The 22650-nt window shown below is 39.6% G+C and overlaps 1 protein-coding gene across 4 annotated transcripts in view; it reads right to left on the bottom strand.

The window, feature by feature from the left end:
- The window catches only part of chl1b (cell adhesion molecule L1-like b), a 90287-nt gene that overhangs the window by 17275 nt on the left and 50362 nt on the right, over positions 1 to 22650 (bottom strand). For 2 of the 4 annotated variants that reach the window (XM_042499211.1, XM_042499220.1), the window contains 20 exons: positions 21982 to 22090; positions 21585 to 21775; positions 20812 to 20934; positions 18764 to 18934; positions 18445 to 18471; positions 18190 to 18301; positions 17857 to 18038; positions 16199 to 16330; positions 14913 to 15053; positions 13909 to 14020; positions 12379 to 12545; positions 12132 to 12297; positions 11912 to 12036; positions 11496 to 11597; positions 10969 to 11166; positions 10670 to 10740; positions 9661 to 9883; positions 6017 to 6132; positions 5565 to 5769; positions 5309 to 5431 (listed from right to left, as the gene is read on the bottom strand). In XM_042499211.1, the coding sequence (XP_042355145.1) occupies positions 5309 to 5431; positions 5565 to 5769; positions 6017 to 6132; positions 9661 to 9883; positions 10670 to 10740; positions 10969 to 11166; positions 11496 to 11597; positions 11912 to 12036; positions 12132 to 12297; positions 12379 to 12545; positions 13909 to 14020; positions 14913 to 15053; positions 16199 to 16330; positions 17857 to 18038; positions 18190 to 18301; positions 18445 to 18471; positions 18764 to 18934; positions 20812 to 20934; positions 21585 to 21775; positions 21982 to 22090 (2796 nt within the window). The remainder of the gene's footprint in view (positions 1 to 5308; positions 5432 to 5564; positions 5770 to 6016; positions 6133 to 9660; positions 9884 to 10669; positions 10741 to 10968; positions 11167 to 11495; positions 11598 to 11911; positions 12037 to 12131; positions 12298 to 12378; positions 12546 to 13908; positions 14021 to 14912; positions 15054 to 16198; positions 16331 to 17856; positions 18039 to 18189; positions 18302 to 18444; positions 18472 to 18763; positions 18935 to 20811; positions 20935 to 21584; positions 21776 to 21981; positions 22091 to 22650) is intronic. The other 2 variants (XM_042499228.1, XM_042499236.1) reach the window with 1 other exon arrangement.

The following is a 22650-nucleotide window of genomic DNA, read 5'->3' as shown; positions in this document are numbered from 1 at the left end:
TGTAATACATGTATTAATGTTTCTAAATATATGATATATAATACATTTCATTTACAACAGAAATTTGTGCTTTTCATGAGCCTCGGGCCCAAAACTGCTGCCATGGGTCGGGCTCAGGTCGCGCTTGGACAGAAGCTGTGCAGGTTCATGAAGGGTCGAGCCTGATTATTTTGGGCCGGATTAGGACTCTCATTACACTGCCTTTCTTCCCTCTGTCATGAGTTTGAAAAACTTCTTACATAAAATACACAGAAAGTCTTGTAAGTATTGCCTTTGTACTGGTTTTAGCCATGTCACAAAATCTTTAAAGCAAATTCTCGTTGAATTTACACTCTGTGACAGCTAGCTAACCATCAGTGGATCGTCAGATCTGAGCATCCAGAAAAAAATATGTGTTGTTTACTCTGCTATCCTGATTTGTGTGATATTTATGCTGGAGACATGTGATAGATTAGGTATAAAAATGGATGTTACCAATTATTTTGAGATTTTTCAATGCAACGTCAGAAAAGAAACGATTCCTAAAATCCTTCTTCTTCTTATGTCTTGACATTTTCAAGACTTTTAAAAGATCAATTTAAGACATTTTCATACAAATTAAGACCTCATTTTTAGATTAATGAATGCCCTTTAAGACTTTTTAAGGATGCACAGGAGCCCTGATGTCACCAATAACCAAAGTGTACAAAATTTACAGTCAAACGTTTTAAATATTGTTTTACTAGTCGCTGTGTGATTCCTATACTTTTCCAAAAGATGTTTAACTTTCAGCTTGCACTCTGTTTTGAAGAACAAAAGTCTGGCATTTCAAAACACTTCCAACTGACAATCGCGAGACATTTCAGTGATGCCAAAGAAAGCAAATGTCACTTGTCATTTTTGGATTGTGCATCTGCTTTATTTTTGGCTTCTGGCAAAAAACAACTTGTCATTTGCTTGTTTGGCTTCATCCCTCTTTAAAAATGTTGATCGTGTCCTGCACATAAACAACTAGAATGTATTAGTGTTGTCTTTGTCCACATTGTGATGGGATCTAATTTTTCAATACTTAAAGCAGCACAGTAGGGAGGGAGGTGGCATTTATGTTCTTTGTAACGAAAACAAACACAGCAGGTGGTCAGGTGACCTTTGCTGTGAAAGAGGTGCTACGTCTCTGTGGTAGGAGGCAACAGAAACAATGACAAGAAAGTATCGGTGTGCTTGTGTTTTGGCCCGGACACCACCCACTGTTATCAGACATCCTGATTTTTAGTTTGTGTTTGTTTTTGTTTGGAGGGACAAAAAACAGTCCACTTTCAGTAAACTATGCAATCCGGGCGGCTGCAGACAAGAGGCTATAAGCATCACTTTTCTACCCAATGGATGGATTTTTTCTCACTTATCTGCAGGCACTCAGGCCTGACAGCTGGTGCGCATGATCTTATAGAGTGAACTGGCTGAAAGCTGCGTACTTTGGCTCTTCTTCTGACTTCAGACAACAACATTTCCAAATATTCTTCAGCCCTACTGGGCCAAATGGGGGTTGGCCTTGTGTGCTGTGAAACAGAAGACTTAGCAACACTGAAATCTGAGAGTGACCTGTCAGTTAGTATGAGCTCAATTGGGAAGAAAAACAGAATGAATCGAAGCCAAGGTTATTTCTAACTCCCACTCTCAGAGATCATCGCAGTGCAAACTTCACTCTCGATAAGTTGCTCTGAGCAACTCTAATGGTGTTCAAAAATGTGCAATCTGCACAAATATACAAATAAAGTGGCAGAATCCTAACATAAGCCCCTTTTAGACTGCCTTTTCATGGCGGCAATTTCAAGTCGCCACGGGCCACAAAAAATCCACTAACACCTGCTAACATCTGGCTTTTTAAAGTAATGGAGAAGATTCTGCTATCCAAATCTGTATGATATATATGCAAGAGACATTTAATAGGTTATTTATAAAAATGGATATTACCAATTTTGACATTTTTTTCTATGCAACATCAGAAAAGAAACGATTAATAAAATCCAGCTTGTCATGTCTTTGCATTTTTGAGACTTTCTAAAGATTGATTTAAGACATTTTAATAAAAATTAGGGCCTTATTTTTGATTCATGAATTCAATGCCTTTTAAGACAAGCGCGAAAGCCTAAGGTCACTATTGGCATTCACAAGGTCAAATTACTGCAGTAGTCACAGGTATTTATCGGTTCTGGCTCCAATCAGCACTAATGGCAATACAATACAATACCCGTGAATGTGCCAATTTAGCCCCTTTACCAGCGAGATGCAATAATGGCGAGCTACAAAATACCATCCATCTCTGCCAAAGCAGCGCTTTAAAATTAACCAAAATTAGTCTGCACTGAGTTTGAAAGAGAGATTGTATAAGTAAGAAATATATAAAGAGAAGTAACCAACATACAGTTTTTTACTCTATGCTGCATTCTAATATTTATTAACCCGTTTTCTGGTCTGTCTGAGACATCAAACGTGACACACCAGTAAACAGAAAAAAAAACCCACACAGAAAGGCATACTCGACTGCTGCAGCTCTGTGTACACAGCTTTGGTCTACTAGTGATGGGAAAAGGCATATTTAGCAGATTCAACCATGGCAAGAGATTAAACAGCAGCCGATAGCATTTAGCACCTAATTCAAAGAAGAACAGCAGCCCTAAATGTCTGCAAATTGGGAGAACAATGAGGTCCACTTTAGTTATTTATAAAGCGCTGCCATTGCATCTGTTATTTATCACTCTTGACGTCAATTGCCATGATGCCGCCATGTAAAAAAGGCAAAGACAGCATAAAAAAGGGAATTTTTAACGGCTCTATAGCCAGGTCTCTGTATAAAAAGGGCTATAAATACTTTACTGTAGCTTCTTTGCCACACAGCAAGAAATGATGCAGTAAATATGACTGAAGGAACGGATCGAGTGTGAGCTCTTCACCTTTGTGACACACGTATCTTTGCCTTGTCAAGTGGTGTGGCTAGCTTCCTGAGAGGCAGGCTGGTAGTTGTTTAGAGTGTACTGGCCTTCTCTGCCCCAGGCTTCAGAGCAGGTCAGCAGCTCTTTAAGGCACTGTGACCACGCCACCCACTTAATGCTGAGGGGAGCTTTAGGATACAGTCTGCCTTTACATCCCTGAATTTATATTGTGATTTAGAAAAGAACGCTGACAAAAACTTTCTGTAAGAGTTCAGTGAGCAGCTATTGTTATCACTACAAAGTGTACTGGTGGAGGAAAAACCTCCATAAAAATGTCCTCTATTGGCTCTATTCCATATCTATTAGCAGGCCAGCGTACTGATAAACTCACTGATCTTCTTTGGTGACAACTTGACTCAATGATCAAAAGGTTTTCGCACCACTTCAAAGCAGATTAGTTTAACCGCTTAAACGCCCTGGTATTCCTGAATGTTAAACGGTGTTACAACACAGTGAAACCTGTGAGATGTGAAGCTATTACGGGCTGGGATGAAGATGGGCGTCGCCTTAACAGCTGTGATGCAGCTTGAGATTCCCTTTGTGTCTCTGATGATACACTGACAGCTGGCTACATTATCTTCAACATTTCGCACATGACTTCCTCAAGGGGACTTCAAAAAAAAAAAAAAAGGGCACACTTGAAAGAGCCCATCAGCTTTATTGCTGTGGTACAATGAAAATGTCCTCTCCTGAAATACCGTATGACACTTGGACCCTCTTGTGCAGCCGCCAAATCAAACTCAATTAGCCGGAAAATGCGGCACTGAGACGTTGTTGGGAGTTCATTGTTGGTTATGTTTAAGGACGGCAAAGTGTGTGCACACGTGGGTTCAGTGACGGTATCCCCTGAGACTGTGAGGTATGACGGCGATGTTCCCTGCAGACAGGATGGGGTCAGTAAAGCCGAACCTTAACAGACTGTGACACAGTGGCCTTGGTCAGCACTGGCTAAGCCAAGATCATGACTCGCAGGCCGGCAGGCATCACCCTGACATGTCTCCTATACACACACACTGATCTCACCATAACCCCGGCCCTATTAGAGCAGCACAATGATTTTCCTTCTCTTGCTGAGGATCATAGGTTAGACAATCACTATGATCCTCCTCCTTTCTTTTACCAATACACTCCTGTGTTGTAAATACATGTCTGCATCAATACAACACTATGTGGAGGTACAGGCGGTGCATGTAAAATAATGAGGCTGTGATATGCAGTCCCTGTTCCTAAACTAAAACATATGTCCTGTGTTAGAGCTGGGTGATATGGCTTAAAAATATTATGTGATATTTTTAGGCTATATCACAATACATGTCTCGATATTTAGAAATCTCATCTGAACTACTGTGGACAACTAAAATGCAAAATTAATAAATTAACTAAAGTTTCGATAAAGTTTAATACATACAATAATTGCTGCATGTACATAATAAAGTGAAGAGTTTGAATAAAATTCTGTTAAAATTAAGTTAAAGTACTGTTATAATAAATAATAAGTTAAATAAAACATTGTTATATAAAGTTAATAGAATACTGTTAAAATAAAGTTAAATAAACTGTTGTTACAATAAAGCTCAATAAAATAATTTTAAAATAAAGTCAAATAAAATACTGTTAGAATTTAATAAATCAAAGTGGAAACACTGGTGCATCAATCTTGGGCCATTAATGTTTTTGTTGTTTTGCTGTGAACTTGAAGTTCCTGGTCAACAGTTGTTGTTAACAGTTAACAGAAAGTTAGACTGTTATATCTTTGCCTTAAAACATGAAGATTCATTCACTTTGAGCTGGAAATTAACCAACAGCTCTCAAGTTCGTTTATGTATTTCCAAGTCGCACTGGTGCTCCATGGTCACAAAATGTGACAAAATAGCAGCATGGAGCCCTGCAGATACAAAAACACACGCCTCGTCTGCTCACACGCCATCACTTAGGACAAAGTGATCTGAATAGGCAGAGGACTGTGTGTGTAATGTATCATATTTGAGAGTCTTTATTTGTCTTTGTGTCTGTGAGAGGGATAGGAAATAGGAGAGAACACCAAACTGAGTGTCATGCAATGACTTGAAAAACTGACGTGACAATTTATACTGATGTTCGTAATATAGTCATTTTATCTATCCTATGTGGAATAAGCCGAGATATATTGAGTATATCATCCACCCCTAGACTGTGTTTTTGTATATACTCTGTTTCTTTTTCAAAAGATGGGGACATTTTCAAAAGGAGCCACAGATGTAAACACTATTAAACATAAAAAAGCAATACATCCTGTTAGCAGCACAGGGGCATCAGCATCATATCTGAGTTAGTTAGGCACAAGGCGTGGGGATACGTACTGAGCTGATACTCGAGGAGGTACCCGGTGAGAATCCCATTAGGCTCCAGCGGCGGGGCCCAGACCAGAGAGACTGTGTGCTTCTGTACATCTGTGACCCTGAAAACAGGATTTTTCTCCGGGACTGTGGGGGCAAAGAAGGTAATACACACAGTAAGCAGTCAAAATTCTGCAACCCAGTTTCCTTGGCTATTATTAGATTTTCCCTTCAGTAGTTGTGAATCAATACACTCCATGCTGTTTCTTCACAATCCTACCTCCCTCTGGGGTTTTGAAGTTGAGGGGGTGGCTGCCGGGGCCGTTGCCCCGCCCGTTGAAGGTCATGACGATGAGGCTGTACTCAGAGAAGGGCGTCAGTCCCGGTACTGTGGCGTGGTTTCGGTCCCCGGGGAACGTTAGCGTATGTTTGACTCCATGGTTTTTCTTTGAGTCCACCAGACTGCGCAGACGCCACCAGTTTAGCTGGAAAGACACACATAGAGCTATCCTAAGCAGCAAGACAGCAAACTTTACACCTCACACATATGTATATGAAATGTGTGAGAGGACGCTGAATGAGTAATTCTTTGTTTTTCTGGTGCAGGAAAAACACCGAGCTGGCCAAGTAAAGCAGGCAGAGAGGGGTGAGAGACGCAAACGTTTGGAGCAAGGTCAGGGCCATTCCTTTTAAGCTGTGTCTAAAAGCAAAGGTATGTTTTTGAGGTATTACCCTGTAGCCTCCCAGATGTCCATGTAACTTGTCCTTGTGTACACGCGTCCAGCTAACCTTGACCACTGAGCTGTTCATCACCTCCACAGCAACATCGTCAGGCGCAGCAGAGGGAACTGCAGAGGCAAACACACATTAGAACCCGCAGCAAGCTGTAAGTAAGTCAAGGAAAAACAGAACAGTGAGAAGAGACTTGCAAAAATAGCTATGTTCCCATTCAATTGTTGTAAAAACATAAAAGACGCAATTCCATCTATTGGTTTGGAGTGGATAAACTTGGCTATGCAAAACATATTTTTGTCAGATGTTGGCGGTGTAGGCTTTACACATGGCTGTAATCTGCCACTAAAAAAAGTAAAAGTAGTAAAGGTTGCAAACCAGACACAAAACTAGTCAACTCAACCCATTTATGAAGGAAAAAAAGGGAGAGCTCTTCAGGAATTTGTTTCAATTGGACACATTTTTGTTGTTCTTTCATGTCAGCTAGCATTGGAATTGACAGCTGAAAGCTGTTCAGTACTCCGAGTCAAATTTGTGCAGAACCTATTCCGCAAAGGCATTTCCATATGCTATTAGTACCTCAACTCTTTTTCGAAAAGGCAAAAACTAATAAAAGTATGAAAACTGCGCAATTGAGAGAGTTTCATTTAATTTTCCCGTTTAAAAAATTTGTTCTATTACTACACTAAGAAACGACAGGATAGGACAGGATAGGATAGCATAGGATAGGGTAGGATACTATGATGCATAAGGTATTATTAAATTTTGCCGTTTTGATTAAACTATTAGTATGATATGACACGATACCATGCGATGTTATAGGATATGCCATTTGATAAAGGGGAAAACTACCTCAAGCATAAAAACTGCGCAGCTGGGGAAGTTTTATCAAATTTTGTCGTTTCCATAAAAACTTTTCTAATACTGCAATAAGATATGGTAGGATATGATACAATACCGTGCGATATGATACTAAGATACAATTTAATACACTATGATACAAAACAACAAGATAAAATACGATAATACGATACTTCAAAATGGCCATAAAAATATGTCTATAGAAACACGACTACTGACACATCTGTTTGAGTTATCCTGAAAACAACTCAAATGATTGCATAACTATTACTACCACTATACAGCTAGCAACATTTATCGATCACCTATTTAAGGGAGCACCTAATGATGACTGATGTCAAAGGCCTCTACCTACAGTCACACCAGCTAATGTAAATGGTAAAACCATTGATCTAAAGGGTGTAAATACTGCATTTATGAAACCACATCTGAGTGAGGACGTATCAAGGAGAAGAGGCATGACCTGAGGTTACTTCCTGTGGGCAAGTCCAGAAGAAAGCTAAAGACAGGAAATACAGTGAACTTCTGTACAGACTGCTATTCTCTTGAGTAACTGCTACAGTATAAAACTGTGAAACTGAAAGTCAAGGTCAAACTCTCGAGTCTAAAACATTTCAAAACATGACAAAGCTTATAAATAAATTGTTTCAGAAAGTCAGTAAAAAAGGGGAAAAAGGCCAGTTAAACATTGTTCTCCATAACATCATAGATCCTGAAGCTACACTGGCTGCTTTGCGCTTATGCAGATCCAAATGGCAGCAGGAGGTGAGCAGAAAGTTTGTTAACTTTCAATACCCACAATCAATGCGAGTTTAAATCACAACTCCAGAAACATCATGACCTGGTAGCAACAGAAATAGAAGTAAAGAAGAAATAAAAAAGAAAAGAGATGCAAATTTTCAAAGGTCTAACTTTCTATAGATGGTGCACTTGCTCTTTAGGAAACACTTTATATTTTGATTTGATTTGCGAAGAGATATGTTTTCTTTTTTTTTAATCACAATTGAATTAGGAGAAAATATCTAACGTTTCTGTTTTGGGTTTACTGTCATCTATTAGTACATCTATTGTCAAATTTCTTCATTTCAATCACAACCCCCCCCAATATTATATATGTACGTATTTAAAAGCTGCATTAACCGATGGCATAGTTTGGGAGTAGCGGAGCTTTTCAACTTATCATTTTAAGACGAAAATTGTGTTTTCATTTTTTCACAGTCTGATTTGGGATTGAGTTTTGTTTCTTGGCACCTGATGAATGTTCATCCAATATTCACTCTGCTTTTAGTTCTGTTTTAGTTTCCACCAACTCCTGAGGGAAATAAGTGCTCCACTATGTTCACTAGCAAGCTGCTAAATTTGTCTGCTGTTTGGTGCTTGGCAGGTTTTAGGTTTATCAGAGCGCTTTTTTTTTTTGTTTTTTTTTCTGAAAATAGCCTGCTGCATCTGGAAACAGGGTTGATAAAAGCAGAGTTGTGGATAGAAAAACAATGAGTTAAAGGAACAGTGTGTAAGTTTTAGGGGGATTTAGTGGCATCTAGCAGTGATGAATGCAGATTGCAAACAGCTGTAATTTCTCCTGGTTAGAATTCCTTCAGTGTTTATACTGGGAACCAAACAGACCAGGTGATTTAAACAGGTAAAATCATGGAATAAAACAGTTTCCGCCAAAATGCTCTCTGGGCTTCTAACTACGGTGGCCGATGTGAAAAGACAAATGGCCCTATCTAGAATCAGTTTTTGGTTTGTCCATTCTGGGCTACTGTACAAACATGGCTGTGAAACATGGCTATTTCCAACAACATGGATCGGCTCTCTATGTAGATATAAATGGCTCATTCTGAGGAAACGAAAACAAGATTCTTATTTTTAAGTGATTGTACACTAAAGAAAACATATTCATTATATTCCATTTCTGCCTATACATATATATGTTAAGTCCAATGCTGGAAATCTAGGAGTTATCTTTGACTCCAATATAACTTTTAACAGTCATATCAATGATGTAGCTCATTCTGTTTTAATGAACTTCGAATGGTTTAAAAAATGAGATTGCTTTTATCATTCTCTGAATTGGAGAAAATCATTCATGCTTTTATTTTCCCTTCAAACTGACTCTTGTATTCACTCTTTACCTGCCTAAACAATGAAGCACGCTGATGCCTTCAGTTTGTACAAAACGCTACAGTGAGACTTAACTGAATCAAACAAAAGAGATCACATAGCCCCCATTTTAGCGACCATTGGCTTCCTGTTAACTCCCAGGTTGTTTTTAAGGTTTGACACATTACTTTTAAAGCACTACATGCTCTAGCACCAGATGTAGGTGAACTTTTATGCCCCTTTGTACCTGCACACAATCTCGTCTGACAGTCCCTCCTTTGAGACTTATGACTAAAGGAGACAGTGCTTTTGTTGTCAGGGCCCCAAAACTCTGGAACAGTCTTCCTGCTGAAATTCATCTTGCAACTTCACTGAATGTAATCTGTTATTTTGTATAATTTGTGGAACACTTTGTAACACTGTTTTGAAAGATGCTAAATACATAAAGTTATAATATCCCCCTAAATCCTGCACGCTGGACCTTTAAAAGATGCTCAAATGCTCCCTTGAGTTATGAGTAACTGCAGAGTTGGGTGATATTTCTTCACTGGTTTGACACTAATGGCTTCTTTCACTTTACTTACAGTCATTTGATCAAATGCTAGGAATAAAATAACAAAACTGGTGTGTGAAACTTTAAATAAAACCACATAAGGTCAATAAAGTTTAAAGCTACTCACAGTCCTCTCCTGAGTAGCCCGTCACTATCTTGGGCTCGGGTCCCCAGCCCTGATGGTTCCTGGCTTGGATCTTGATCTCGTAGGGCACGAACGTGGGCGTGTTCTTCACCACAAACGAGTGTCTCCTCACCATGTGCTCCTTCCAGTCCTCCTCCATGTCCTGTCTCCTGTAACTCACCTTATACTCCAAACCGGGACCGTTGTGCTCGATGGGTAACAGGGGCTGAGTAATGGTAGGTGGAAAAAAAAAGCAAAAAAATAAAAAGGGCGAATGATGGTGAGAAGGGTTTCATAGAGACCTTCACAGTTGCATAAGACACTTGTATTTCAGTGTCAATGCCTCGGTGGGATTTTAAAAAAAGAAGCTAGCTCCGTGAACTCTGCTTGAAACACTGTCAGTGTTTTATCCCACTATCTAATAAACCAATGGAACAACTGACCTGGTCTGGCAGCATGGCTTTTCTTTGATATAGGGCTTTCTAAGACATCGTAGATGAAAAGATTTATCTCCCCACTGAAGTCGGAGCGTGAGAAATACAATGAGATACCATTATCCGCAAAAGCAAATCATTAACAGTGGGGGAGCTCCTGAATCCAGGATTCAGGACGATGTTACCATGACAGGGCAACCAGATAATAATTGAAGGAGGGATTTATCTTTTTACAATAAAGCTGAATATATTATTGTACGTGTTAAAAGAGAAAAAAAACCCTTTTCAGAGCTCTCCTTTCTCTTTCTAATGAAAGAAAAGGAACAGCTTTCAATGGAAACACATTCAGAGTGATCCCAGAAAATGGCTTTTCTAAAGATCTGCACCGCAGAATGAAATCAAAAACGGGCCATTTCTACTAAATTAAATTCCTATTGGTAATTGCCTATGAAACATTGATAAAACTTCACCCCCCCCCAAAAAAACGCAGCAGATGTGAATAGTCCACTGCACAAAGGTAGCTGACATTACAGAATTTGCAGTAAGAGGATAATAAAAGACCAAACTCTATTTCTTACCTCCCAGTTGATATCCATTTCATGTGGTAAATGACCTTCGATTTTGATATTTTCAGGGTTCTTGTCAGGAGCTGCAGAAAAGAAGGAATATAGATTTTGTCGCTATTGTTAGTGGAAGAAATCTCCGGTGGACAAAAAAAAGGCACACAGGAGAACAGATTTTCAACAAGACTGGAATCAATTATGTAGCGGGTGTGAGTGTTTTAAAGTTCACAGAGCAGCAGTTGTTGGCAGCTCAAGTGGCCTGGAGGACCTTATCAAAAAGTATGACAAAACAATGAAAGCGGGAAGCCTCAGACCTGCTGGCGGCGGTTTGTATCTCTCAGATGGCTCGCTGGGACGACCCCTTCCTACGGTGTTAACGCCAGACACGCGGAAGCTGTAGTCGACGTGGCCGTGGAGCTTGAGCACGGCCGAGTTGTGGTTCCCCGGTACTCGGAGCAGCTCCTTCCAGTTCCCCGGCTCCCACTGGCTTTCCTCATACTCGATAATAAACTCTGTTGACAGGCAGATAGACAATCAGAGCGGGCCCCTCACTGCTATGGTTCTTGCCAAAGGATTGCTTATTTAACCACCAGCTGTGCAGAAAACTCCTCAAACCCTGTTCTGGGCTTGTACATCCCTGAGGGAGACTAATCATAACTCATGCTCAGATGAATCAATAATAGACTCATATTGAACAAGATGGTATCAAACAAATCTATTTACATGCAGGATGATGGCCCCTCCAAAAAATGTGTGTGTCATATTAATACCGCTCACTGGAAGAAGCACTGATTTTAAAATATACTCCTGTGACACCTGCACACACAGATGCTCCTGTTACCTGTAGTGGAGCTGTTGTGATCGTCCCCGGGGATCCATTTCAGTTTCACACTTTTGCTCTTGTGTTCAGACATTACCAAGTACTCAGGAGCATCGGGGACGTCTGAAAACCATCACAACAACACAGGCACATCAATCACAAAAAAATAAAAAAAGGCCATGGGAACCAATGTTGAATCATCTCGAGAGCCAGAGGATGTGGTACGAGCCGCATCAGTGTTTCTTTTAGAGTTTAAGATGTCAGATATATCTCAAAAGGCCGATTGTCAGACACCAATAAAGCAGTGGTCTGCATGTTCACACTCTGCTTTGGCTTCCTGACATATTGATCGCTTTATGAATAGGTTATACATAAATGTAGCAGCAGGGGGTTGTCTCTAATCTTTTGGCCTCGTAGCAGAAATATTGTTTGCTCACCTAACACCATGAGCAGAGCAGAGGCCGAGTCTCTGTCCACTGGAGTTTTAGCCACACATGTGTACACGCCCTGGTCCCTGTGGCTTACATTGATAATCTGCAGAATACCATCCTCCACAAAGTATCTGTTGACAGAAAGATGGAGACATGGTATTGATTGATGAAAACTTTCCAGCTGAGATTAAGTCTGCAATGCTGTAAAAAAAAAGCAGTATCCTACCTTGAATTCTCAGTGTAGTTTAGGGTTATCTCCATATCATCTTTTTCCCACAGGAGCTCAAAGTCATTGCTGAAGGACTTGTCGTACTCTGCGAGGCATGAGAGCTGGGCCGTGGTACCTATTAAGATCTGCAGGTCCTTCTGGGCCGCCACTATTCTAGTGGGATCTTCCGTAGGCACAAGCGTATTAGTTACATTTCAAGGACTGTGAGCTGCTAGAAAACACTTTCACAGGTAAAATTGTTTACCTTTCACATAGAGCATGGCGTCAATGGCCGATGATCCCTCTTTGTTTTTAGCTAGACACGTGTACTGTCCCGTGTCTTCTTTTTCTATGCTGAGGATCTCCAGCGACCCGTTGTCGTGAATGGTGTACCTCGGTCCCTCCACGGATTCAGAGGAGTCGTCTTTGCTCCTGGAAAACAAGCATTTGAGTCTTAGACTACTCTCAGATCAAATTAAATACAGGACTCCCACACATCTTCATGCACAATATTTCCAATCTTCCGTACTTTTCAAGGGCCCACAATAAAATTTTGTAAAAACATGCGCGTGTGTCTGCGGCACTGGCTGGCCTGGTACTTTCCTAAACACACACTCAGGAGAGTGTTCCTTTGACAGATGCCGCCACACTACATCACATATACCAGGTTTATACAAGGAGCTTAAGGTGCTTGACATACTTCAATTTAGTACATTTAGGTGCTGGAATACCCCAAAAATCTGACATTTTTTTAAACTTGGTCCTTCAAAAAAGTAATTGAAAAAATGAGGAGAACAGAATTTAAAATTATTTTAGAAATGATAACAAAATTGTGTAAAAAAAAAAAAAAAAAAAGTTTTAAATTAGGAAGCAATGGCCATGCTTGCAATTCATTTCTAATTACTGCTTCTTTTTTAACATTGCAAATCACATGCGTGAATAATAACCAGTAAACCCATAATAAGTTAAGAATAAGAAAATAAAAAAAGTGCTTGAAAAAGTGCTTAAAAGTCCTTGAATTTGACTTGTCCCTGTTTGTACAAACCCTGATATTTATGGAACCTGTCTCAAAGGAGAAGTCTTGGCCAGTAATAGTCTTGGAAAATGAGAAGAGAGCGAGTTTTCCATTTGTATCAAGCAGCAAATAAGATGTTTGTGTTATTTTGCCTCATTGGACTTTTGTCCATTGCAGTGTCGATGCTGAAACGATATATTGTGTTGCTCTAAGTCAACGTTTATTAGAGCTACATTATTTCTAACAGCTAACTGACAGAAAATACATTCAATGTGATGTTACATTACATAGAACGTGATTCTACTTCCAGAAGTCCCCCCTCCTATATGTGTGTCCCACCTTTATCCTCCATGGGAGAGTTTAGCGACATTGTAATCATAAAAAAATATTTTTATGATTACAATTTTATCCTTTCTGTTGAACTACATTTATGAGTTTACCTGCTAGCTTAAACTTCACGTGTAGCACATCAACACATTCCTCTTGACTCTGTTATTTATGTCTTTTGTCAGAAAAAAGGGAGATTGCCTTCAAAGATGTCCTGTTTGCCTCTTCATCTAAACTCAACACTTAACACTACTGGTTACACCTGAAGGATGAGATTGTTAAATTCCATGACTTTCCCAGATTTTCCATGACCATGGGAACCCTGTAAATATGAACAGTTTTTAAAGAAGCAGTGGCTGACCAATAAAGAAACACAGAACTGTATGTATCCAACAGTTGAGATCTACTGCTCTCTGCTGGTGTTTGGAAGAAAGGAACAAACTGCACACTCACCAAGTGATTGTAGAAGGAGGAGAGCTGAAGACTTTGCAGTGCATCATCACTCCTTTCCCCTCCACAGCAGAGTAATCCTCCCCCTCCCTGGTCAAAATCATGGGGGGCAGATCTGTAATCATCAACCCAATGTTAGGAAAGCAGAGGATGTCCTAATGTGGATATTTCACCACGAAAGAACCTTGGCCTGAACTGCTGTACTTTCAGGACTTTTAGGCAGTAAGAACACAGAGCGAGATCAGTTTTGCAAATTAAAACCAGACAAAACGGGGAGGACTGAGGCGCATAATCGTGGGTTAAATGAGGCGACAGCGCTGTAGCCTACCCTCTGCGTTAATTGCAGGCTCTTTTGTGTCAAAAAATGACTCAGCTGTCAGGCTGTCAGAAATGTGTAAATGCGAAAATGAAATCAAAGAAGAAAACAATGGAATAATGAGTTCGCCGAGCGCGTGCGCCTTATCAGTTGTAGCCAAAGCCTCCCATTAAAATGGTCTGTCTCTGCTAATTGTTTACAAAGGCAGCCGCCGGGACTTAGCATTCAGAGACTGTCCAGCTTTATTAACTCCTGTGTCACCGAGAACAAACTCCCCACATTTGCGCCAAGCAACAAAAGCAACATTCTGCTTCCTTTTTTTTTTATCTGCACTTGTAAAGCAGCACATGTTTATCTTATGGCCCTGAAATCAGTATGGAATAGAGGGGGAACTTGTTAGCATATAAATGGCAGGGAACTGGGCTTGTTGCTCCGCAGGGAGACACACTAGCCTGAATGAAGGAGTACAGCTTGTAGATAGCCCTCTTTCCCTGGGCTCCTCGCTGCTTTATGGCATACGGCGACATCAGCGCCAGGCTTGACACATCAGTCAGCACTCTCCAAGTGACTCATTGCAAAGTCTGACACTTAATCACAAACACGGTGAAACAAATACTCTTTAAAGCAAAGTCTTTGTTTTCATGTTCTTGATAAAAACATGATGGTAGAACACAGAGCTGGAGGTACTTACTCATAATCATGATGTTCGCATTTGACAGAAGGGTTCCATGTTTGTTGGAGGCCTCACACTGATAGACTGCACTGTCAGACGGTTTGGCGTTACGTAAAACGATTGTGTCATCAAACACCTTCCTGTTGGCTGTGGAGGACCCTTTGATAGACGAAAGAGACATTCAGTAAATACAAAAGTTTACATCGTCACCATTCATGCTGTAACACTGTGTGTATAAGAAAGACAGAGTGGACTCAAAAACTCAGCCGGTCCAACAGGCCTGGACTATCTCTCACCCCCACTTTTAACAACATCAGCCTTTTCCCTTTTTGTTCATGAACAATCATCCAGCGATCAGGACTTGCCCACAGTGGAAAGTAAGGCTGGATCTTATATCAGATAAATAATATTGCAATATTTTTAGGCTGTATACATGCATGATATGTTTCTCAGTATTTTGAAATCTCCTTAAACCACCAAAGACTATTAAAATAACAAACTACTTAAAATACTGTTAAAATGAATTTAGATAAAGTACTGTTGTGAAAAAAGTTAAATATAGTTCAGTTATGATAAAGTTAAATATAGTACACTTACAATAACATTTAATTCTAATATTGTTATAATTAAGTAAAGAAATACTGTTACAATTAAGTTAAATGATGTATTACTATAATGAAGTTAAATGAAACATGTTATATGAAATCTAAATGAAGTGCTCTTATGATTACGTTTAGTGAAGCATAAACTGAAGTAAGTCAAAGCTGAACCCTTACTCTCGGGAGGTGTTCATGTTTTGCTGTAAATCTGAAGCCTCTGGTCAACAGTTGGCTATTCGCAGTTTGTGGAAAATCAAACTGTTACAGCGATACCGATAAGCATATATTCACTGTGAGCAGGAAAGAAAGTAGAGCTCTCCAGGTCATACATTGTTAATATTTGCAAGATGTACTGGTGCTCCATTGTTGCAAAATGTGACTTCATGGTTGTAGTCTGGAGCCCTAAAGATACAAAACCACACATCTTGCCTGCTCACACACTAAAGCCCAGGAGAGAGTGGTCTATGTGGGTGGTTTTGTGTCTCTTAGAGGGAGAGAAATAAGAAAGAAGGAGACAACCGAAACCCAAAATGTGTCTCTTGCCAGTAGCTGAGAAAAAAGTGACAATTTATACCCGACATTTGCAAGATAGTCATTTTATACATCCCGCGCAGAGCAAGCAGCAATACATCCAGCATAATCGATATGTCCTTCCCTTAGTATAAAGGAATAAAACAGATGAAGTGAATGTGAGGTGGGACTGACCCTGCAGAGGTTCACCGTTCACCCTCCACGTTATCGTCGGCTGAGGAGTCCCAGTGGCAGAGCACTTGATGAGCACGTCTGAGCCGATCATACTGAGCTGACTCTCAGGCTCAACCACCCACTCAGGAGGCTCTGTGAAGAATAAGTATATATTCAAACTGATGAGTGTCATTATGAGAAAGACACTTGGCATTTACAGAGAGTGGACACAATCACAGGAACAGCTGTACGGTGTACATTATGTTATTCAGTACAAGAGTCCTGCTGCAATAAATGCTACATCTAAAGGTTTGACAGAGAGATACTGAGGCACAAGAGGCACTTCAGCTGCCGACTGTCTCCCCAGGATCAATGCTGAAACATTCTAGGCAAGATGTACCAGCTCCCGCCATACAACCTGAAGTTATAATGTTCAGAAGTAAGTGAAATGACATACACCTCCATACAGACACAGATGAGAGACAGCTCAGCGTAGCACTGAGCACAGCAGAGAGCCAAAGAAATCACTCAAAGCAGAGGACATTGTGGTTACTCACTGAATATTCAATTAAAAAGTAACACTTGCACAATGACTTCAATTTTATTCAGACGACAATCATTTACTCTGAGCTGTATCATCAGGAAGGTGTGTATTAGGCACCATTTTTACCAAACGATATTTTATAATGGCTTTGCATCTAAAGCAATATGCGTGCAACTATCCTCCTTTCTCTATATTCACAGAACATCCTCTTTAACAATATACAGTACTGCACAGTCTTCGGCCACCATAGATTTGTTGTCCTAGCAAAGTTGCAATTAATAAATAAAGAAATGAATATATATATACATACACATACATTTATATTTATATATATATATATATACAGTATGTGCATCAGAACTTTGTTTTATCATCTTTCCTGCTCTACCAATCATGACATGTCCCCATTAATTATATCTTGTGACCTTTTGGAGGGCCTTGATCCTTAGGTTGGGAGCCACAAGACCTAAACACCGAACAGCACACACTAGAAAATACTTAACATAAGCTCAAAATGATGCATCAGTATTATCAGTCAACAAGGACACATATAATAATACATCAGTCAAAAGGCAAAATTGTTACCTCACATAAAAGGAAAGCTTATTTACTTTTACTAAAGTAAGTTTTAAAATGCTGGACTTTTACTTTAGGGCGCAATGAGCCGCCGTGTCATCATAACACTACACATGAACTACACATCATGGACTATTATTTATTACTTAATGTGCACCAATATTCACATTCCCTTTTTGTAACAACATGCAAAAACATGGGACATGTGCAATATTTACTCTGTGCCACTTGCTGCTATTTATGCTGTCTTCTTAATTATTTATAAAGAGTCTATGCATGTTTAAATGTGTGTGTATGTGTCTTTTTAAGTACTGCACAGCAAATTTTGTTTGCAAAATTATGTTCAATGACAATACATCTATTCTATTCTATTCTATTCCAGCCTATTCTATGAACTTAAACAGTATCATTAATTACTGATATGATAAAGCTACTAATTCTACTTAACTGGCTTCTTAAAAAGGGTGAAAGTCTGTTATTCAAATGACGAATGTTTAAATGATTTTAAATAAGTCAGACATGTTAACACCACTGTGGATCTACAGTACGCTGCAGTTACCTTCTACTGTCACGCTGAAGTAATGGACAACGTGCCCAAGTGTGTTCTTTGCCTTGCACATGTACTTCCCACCGTCCTCCTGTTCAACTCTGGGCACAATCAGCAATTTCCCATGATTCTCCAGTTTTGCTTTAGTGGGGAGTTTATGACCCATCTTCACCCACTCAACCTGTGGAGTCGGACTGATAGAAAAAGGACAAAGTGTGAGTATAATAAAATTATCATATTGCCTGTAAATGACAGAAGAGACACAAATATATGGTAAAAAAGCAAATCAATAAATAAATAAATTTAAATCAAAAATACTAAAGTGCCTGCAAATATATTACTTACAATCCCTCAGCAATACACTCCAGTTTCAAGTCTTCTCCCTTTACAAGCTGTGTCACTGATTCGCCACTAGAGGGCGTCAAAAGAGAAGGTTTTCTCGCAAGGATGGCATTAGCTGAGGAAGTACAGCAGAGAATTAGACAGTATAACAGAAATCAGAAGACGACACTTCTAGATCCTATAGATTTGTATACACACAGCTGTTTATAACTAAAACACATCTCAAAGTGTTTTTCACTCTAAAAACTAAAAACTTACCACTTTCAGGACTCATGTCACTTTTTTCTGAAATGGAGGTGGATGAGACAAAGAAACAAACAGAAAAAATAAAACAATGAACATGAGGAAAGCGTGGACAACATCACCAAGATCAGAATCACAACATAAAACCAGGAAGATGCACGTAAACAAGACAGCACGAAACTTGGATGCCTTTTGAAGTGCAGCTGTGAATATGGACATCAATGAACATGTTGGAAATGATCAGCGCTCTGAAAACAAATCAAAATTTGCATCATGCCGGTTTGAGAGAAAGATGGCACGCGAATGAAGATGAAGGAGCTGAAGTGACACCTACTTGTCTTCACGACGACAGACATGGCTGTCTTCTGAACGATAGTTCGTATTCTCGGGAAGGCGGCGAAGCAGCAGTAGTCTCTCCTGCTGTCCTTCTCCACGGCGTGGGAGAAGTAAAGGTCTCCGTTCAAGCCCATAGAAACCCTCTCGTCCTGCTCTATGTGCTGGAGATCTGGGCACGGGAAGAGGAGGATTTCATTTGTTTTCGGTTGTTTGTTTTATATCCTGAGCATTTTTAAATTATGAGAAAGTCTGGCATAACTAAACTCTGTGTTTCCCTGTTAAGCGGGAGTAGGATATAAATAAGTGTATATACTCAAGTATCATAATACAATAGTACAATTTTGAGGTATCTGTACTTTACTTGAGTATTGTTTTTTCTTGCATTTAACTTTTAATACACTACTGAGCAAAGAATTGTACCTTCTGTTGCACTATGTTTATCTGACAATTTTCACCAATAACTTTTCAGATAAAAATTTTACATACAAAATTGTTCTATCAAAAGCTGAGTTTATAAAATACATACTATTTTATATAATAACCCAGGGGGTTCTTCTTTTGATCTCCATCAATAATCTCAGCCTTTCAGATTTATCTTATTATCATTTGGAGTGTGCCACAAGGTTGACTACCCATATGTATAAAATAGTTGAAATGGGCTCCAACTCCATCTGCTGTATCCACAAAATGCTGGTTAGGCTTCAATCTATCAGCGTTAAGCCACGGTGCGGCATATAATAATATATCAGTTATAGAGAACATGTTCCTGCAGATGCAGTGCCTTTACTTTGAAAAGCTAAGTACATTTTTGTCATAATACATCTGTGCTTTTACTTAAGTAAGATTTGGACATCAAAGGTACACTTGATCACCTCAAATAACCATTAGTGAATTGAGGTAAATGGGGTCCACAGTTAACAAAAACAAAAAAGCTATATCAAAATATATGTTTACAAATTCTCATACAACTCATGCATTATAATCCAAGTCTCTTTAATCCAGTCGTATGCTGAGTACTATTCAAATATTTTTGACATGGAACTTCACAGAAGTAAAACTTATCTATGCTTCCTCAAAGCCAGATTCTACTGGAAACCCCCCCAAAAAACAGTAATTTTACTGACTCTGCCTCAATCAGTTTGTTAGTGTGTGTTATTGTATGACTTAGGTGAATCTGAATTAACCCTTTAAAACTCCCAGTTGTTTTTGTGAATGCAGTCCAACTTTGAAGACAGCATGGATAAATGCCGTGTGACATTTAGTTACCCCCCAGAAAAGGCTGTTTTTTTGGGAAGTATTGAGCATACAACTCAATAAATGAGACTTTATTATATATATATATATATATATATATATTGCATGATAACAAGAATGTTCGCCATTTTTGGATTCAATCTTCAGTCACCAGAGATGTGAGAAAAACACAGTTTTCTTCAGGAATTCAATGTCAGACAGGGCGAGACACTGTTAAACAAATGATCATTTGGTGAGTGTAGTATTCCTTTTGTACTTTTGCCACCACTGTCATTGATTGCCTTTTAAGAAAAGTCATCTTATTTGACACATTTTGACAGAATCACTTATACTGTATATTCTGTATCAGCTTGTCCAAGCAAGCACTTTATTAGTGTTTTATGATGCTTTTTTTAAAGGCAATATGCTGTGTACAGGATTTCCACAGAATTTAGCCTGGAATATTTGGCCCATGAGGGAACTTTGGCATCTCTAATTGGATTTACAATGAAGTTTGTAGGTTTAAACAATGTGTCAACAAAGTTTATGGGGGTATTAAATTCAAGAGGTGATTTTTTTTTTTTGAAAATTAAGATTTTTTTGCTGTTTACATATACCTACTTAAGTACAGCAGGTCACAGTTGAGGATGAAGGGTGCATCATTAAAATTAAAATATGTTTATTTTTCATTTTCGACTAAGTTGCACATAAAACAGTATTGTGTACCCCAGAAAAAGGAGCTGATGTTCTGCAACAGCTAATGGGATTCCAACTAATATCCTAAATTTTTGATAAATAAAAGGTGTCACTTACTGATAGTCATCCAGTAAATCTGGAGGGGAGGTATTCCTTTTGGCGGATTGCATTCTAAAACAAAAGGCTGGCCTTCCTCCACAACAACAGGATCAATTATTTCTTTTGGAAATTTTGGAACATCTAGAAGAAAAGACAGGACCCACAGTGAGTAAATGAAGCCAGACAGCAATGAAGAATTATAACTAATGCAGTCCTCTTCTTCTCCAGAAGATGGCAGTAAAATCATTCTTGGATTTATGGGGAGGCATGGGATGTGTATTCTGGGCTCTGTATCATTCTGTAGATTAAATTCTGTGTGATTTTTCAGTTCTTGCCCAGCAGAAACAAAACAGACATCACTTCAACTATTGTGTGTGCCTTGTCACCACTACTGAGTGGTTGAAGCCTGGCCAAATTTAGTCAAAGTGCCCCTTGGAGTGAATTTTCTTTGAGAATGTATGTACTGTTGTTTGGGAACAAAATGAAAAATGTAGCAAAGGAAATGATGGAGAGGCCGAATCACACTCGATGCTTTTTCCAATACGGTGCTATGGATGAGATGCTGCAAGGGGTGGGAGAGCTCAGGAGCCTCAATGACTTTCTGCCACGTCCAATACAATGAAAAGCTCTCAATGGAGAGGTGCAGTCATTATACAGGTCTGCTGGTCCTGAATCACTTTGAAAGCACTGTAACAGAGCACCACACACACACACACACACACACACACACACACACACACACACACACACACACACACACACACACACACACACAGATGTATGTTACTCACGGGGCACAATGAAGTCAATCTCCTTCGATATGGCGGTCCCCAGTTTATTTGAGGCGTAACAGCGATAGGTTCCCTGGTACTCTGTAAGGTTCCCATTATTGGGTATCACAAAGGTCCCAGAATTCTCCTCTTTCATCAGCCGGGGGTCTAGAGACGGGTCGAATTCCTGGCCATTCTTTGTCCATCTGAATCTACATAAAGAAACCGGTATTGAAATGTCAAGTCCTTCAGCTGCAGCTTGCTCATTTTACAAACCAGAGCACACAGATACAACATGTTGATGACAAACTCCTGTTGCTGTTTGTTGTTTTGTTATTACTGTGTGTCTGCGAACTGCTAACAAGCTCTCAAATCCTCTCCTCTTGCCATCTGAAGTGATGCAAGGCTCGGTACTCACTCTGGCTCGGGATTCCCTTTGGCTTCACACGTCATGGGGAAGCTCTCATCAAAAGGGAAGGCGATGAGAGAGCTGGGCGACTGAGCTGTGATGTCAGGCAGCTGCTCAACTGGGCAACAAACAAAACAAGCATGAAAATGTGAGAAACACAACACAGGCCTCGATACAGAGCTGTAGTCAGACGTATCTCAAATTCAACATGATTCTACAGCAGCGGTTCCTAACCCAATGGGCTTGTGGACCAGGGGTGAAAGTAGACTGAAGTTCTTGCCAGTGTGGGAAAAACGATTTTCTATCACAACAGTGAATTCTATTGCTGGCTGCCAGGTCCCACTAAAGTGATGTCATTAAGGGTCACTGAGATACACTTAACTATCAGCAAACTGAGTTGTCAGAGGAAACTTGGTTCAACAAATAGCCTGCACTTTGCAGTAGAAACTCAGTCAGTCAGTCAAACATCCAACCAAGACTGACGAAGAACTTCACTGACGGTCTGCTCTATTCATGTGTTGTTGTTCCACATGCAGTGAATAATGATTTATCTTACGAGGTGTTTAATTAAACTGTTTTTGTTGTTATTTTTTCTGTTGACCCAACACAATCAGATGTTTCCTTGTACAAACGCGGGTTTATGTTTGTGGGTTTGAACAGGCAGCTGCTGTTCTCTTT

The sequence above is a fragment of the Plectropomus leopardus genome, chromosome 2, assembly GCF_008729295.1.
Source record: "Plectropomus leopardus isolate mb chromosome 2, YSFRI_Pleo_2.0, whole genome shotgun sequence".
Lineage (NCBI taxonomy): Eukaryota > Metazoa > Chordata > Actinopteri > Perciformes > Serranidae > Plectropomus > Plectropomus leopardus.
Note: the sequence above shows the minus strand (reverse complement) of the source record. Positions and strands in the feature narration are given on the sequence as shown.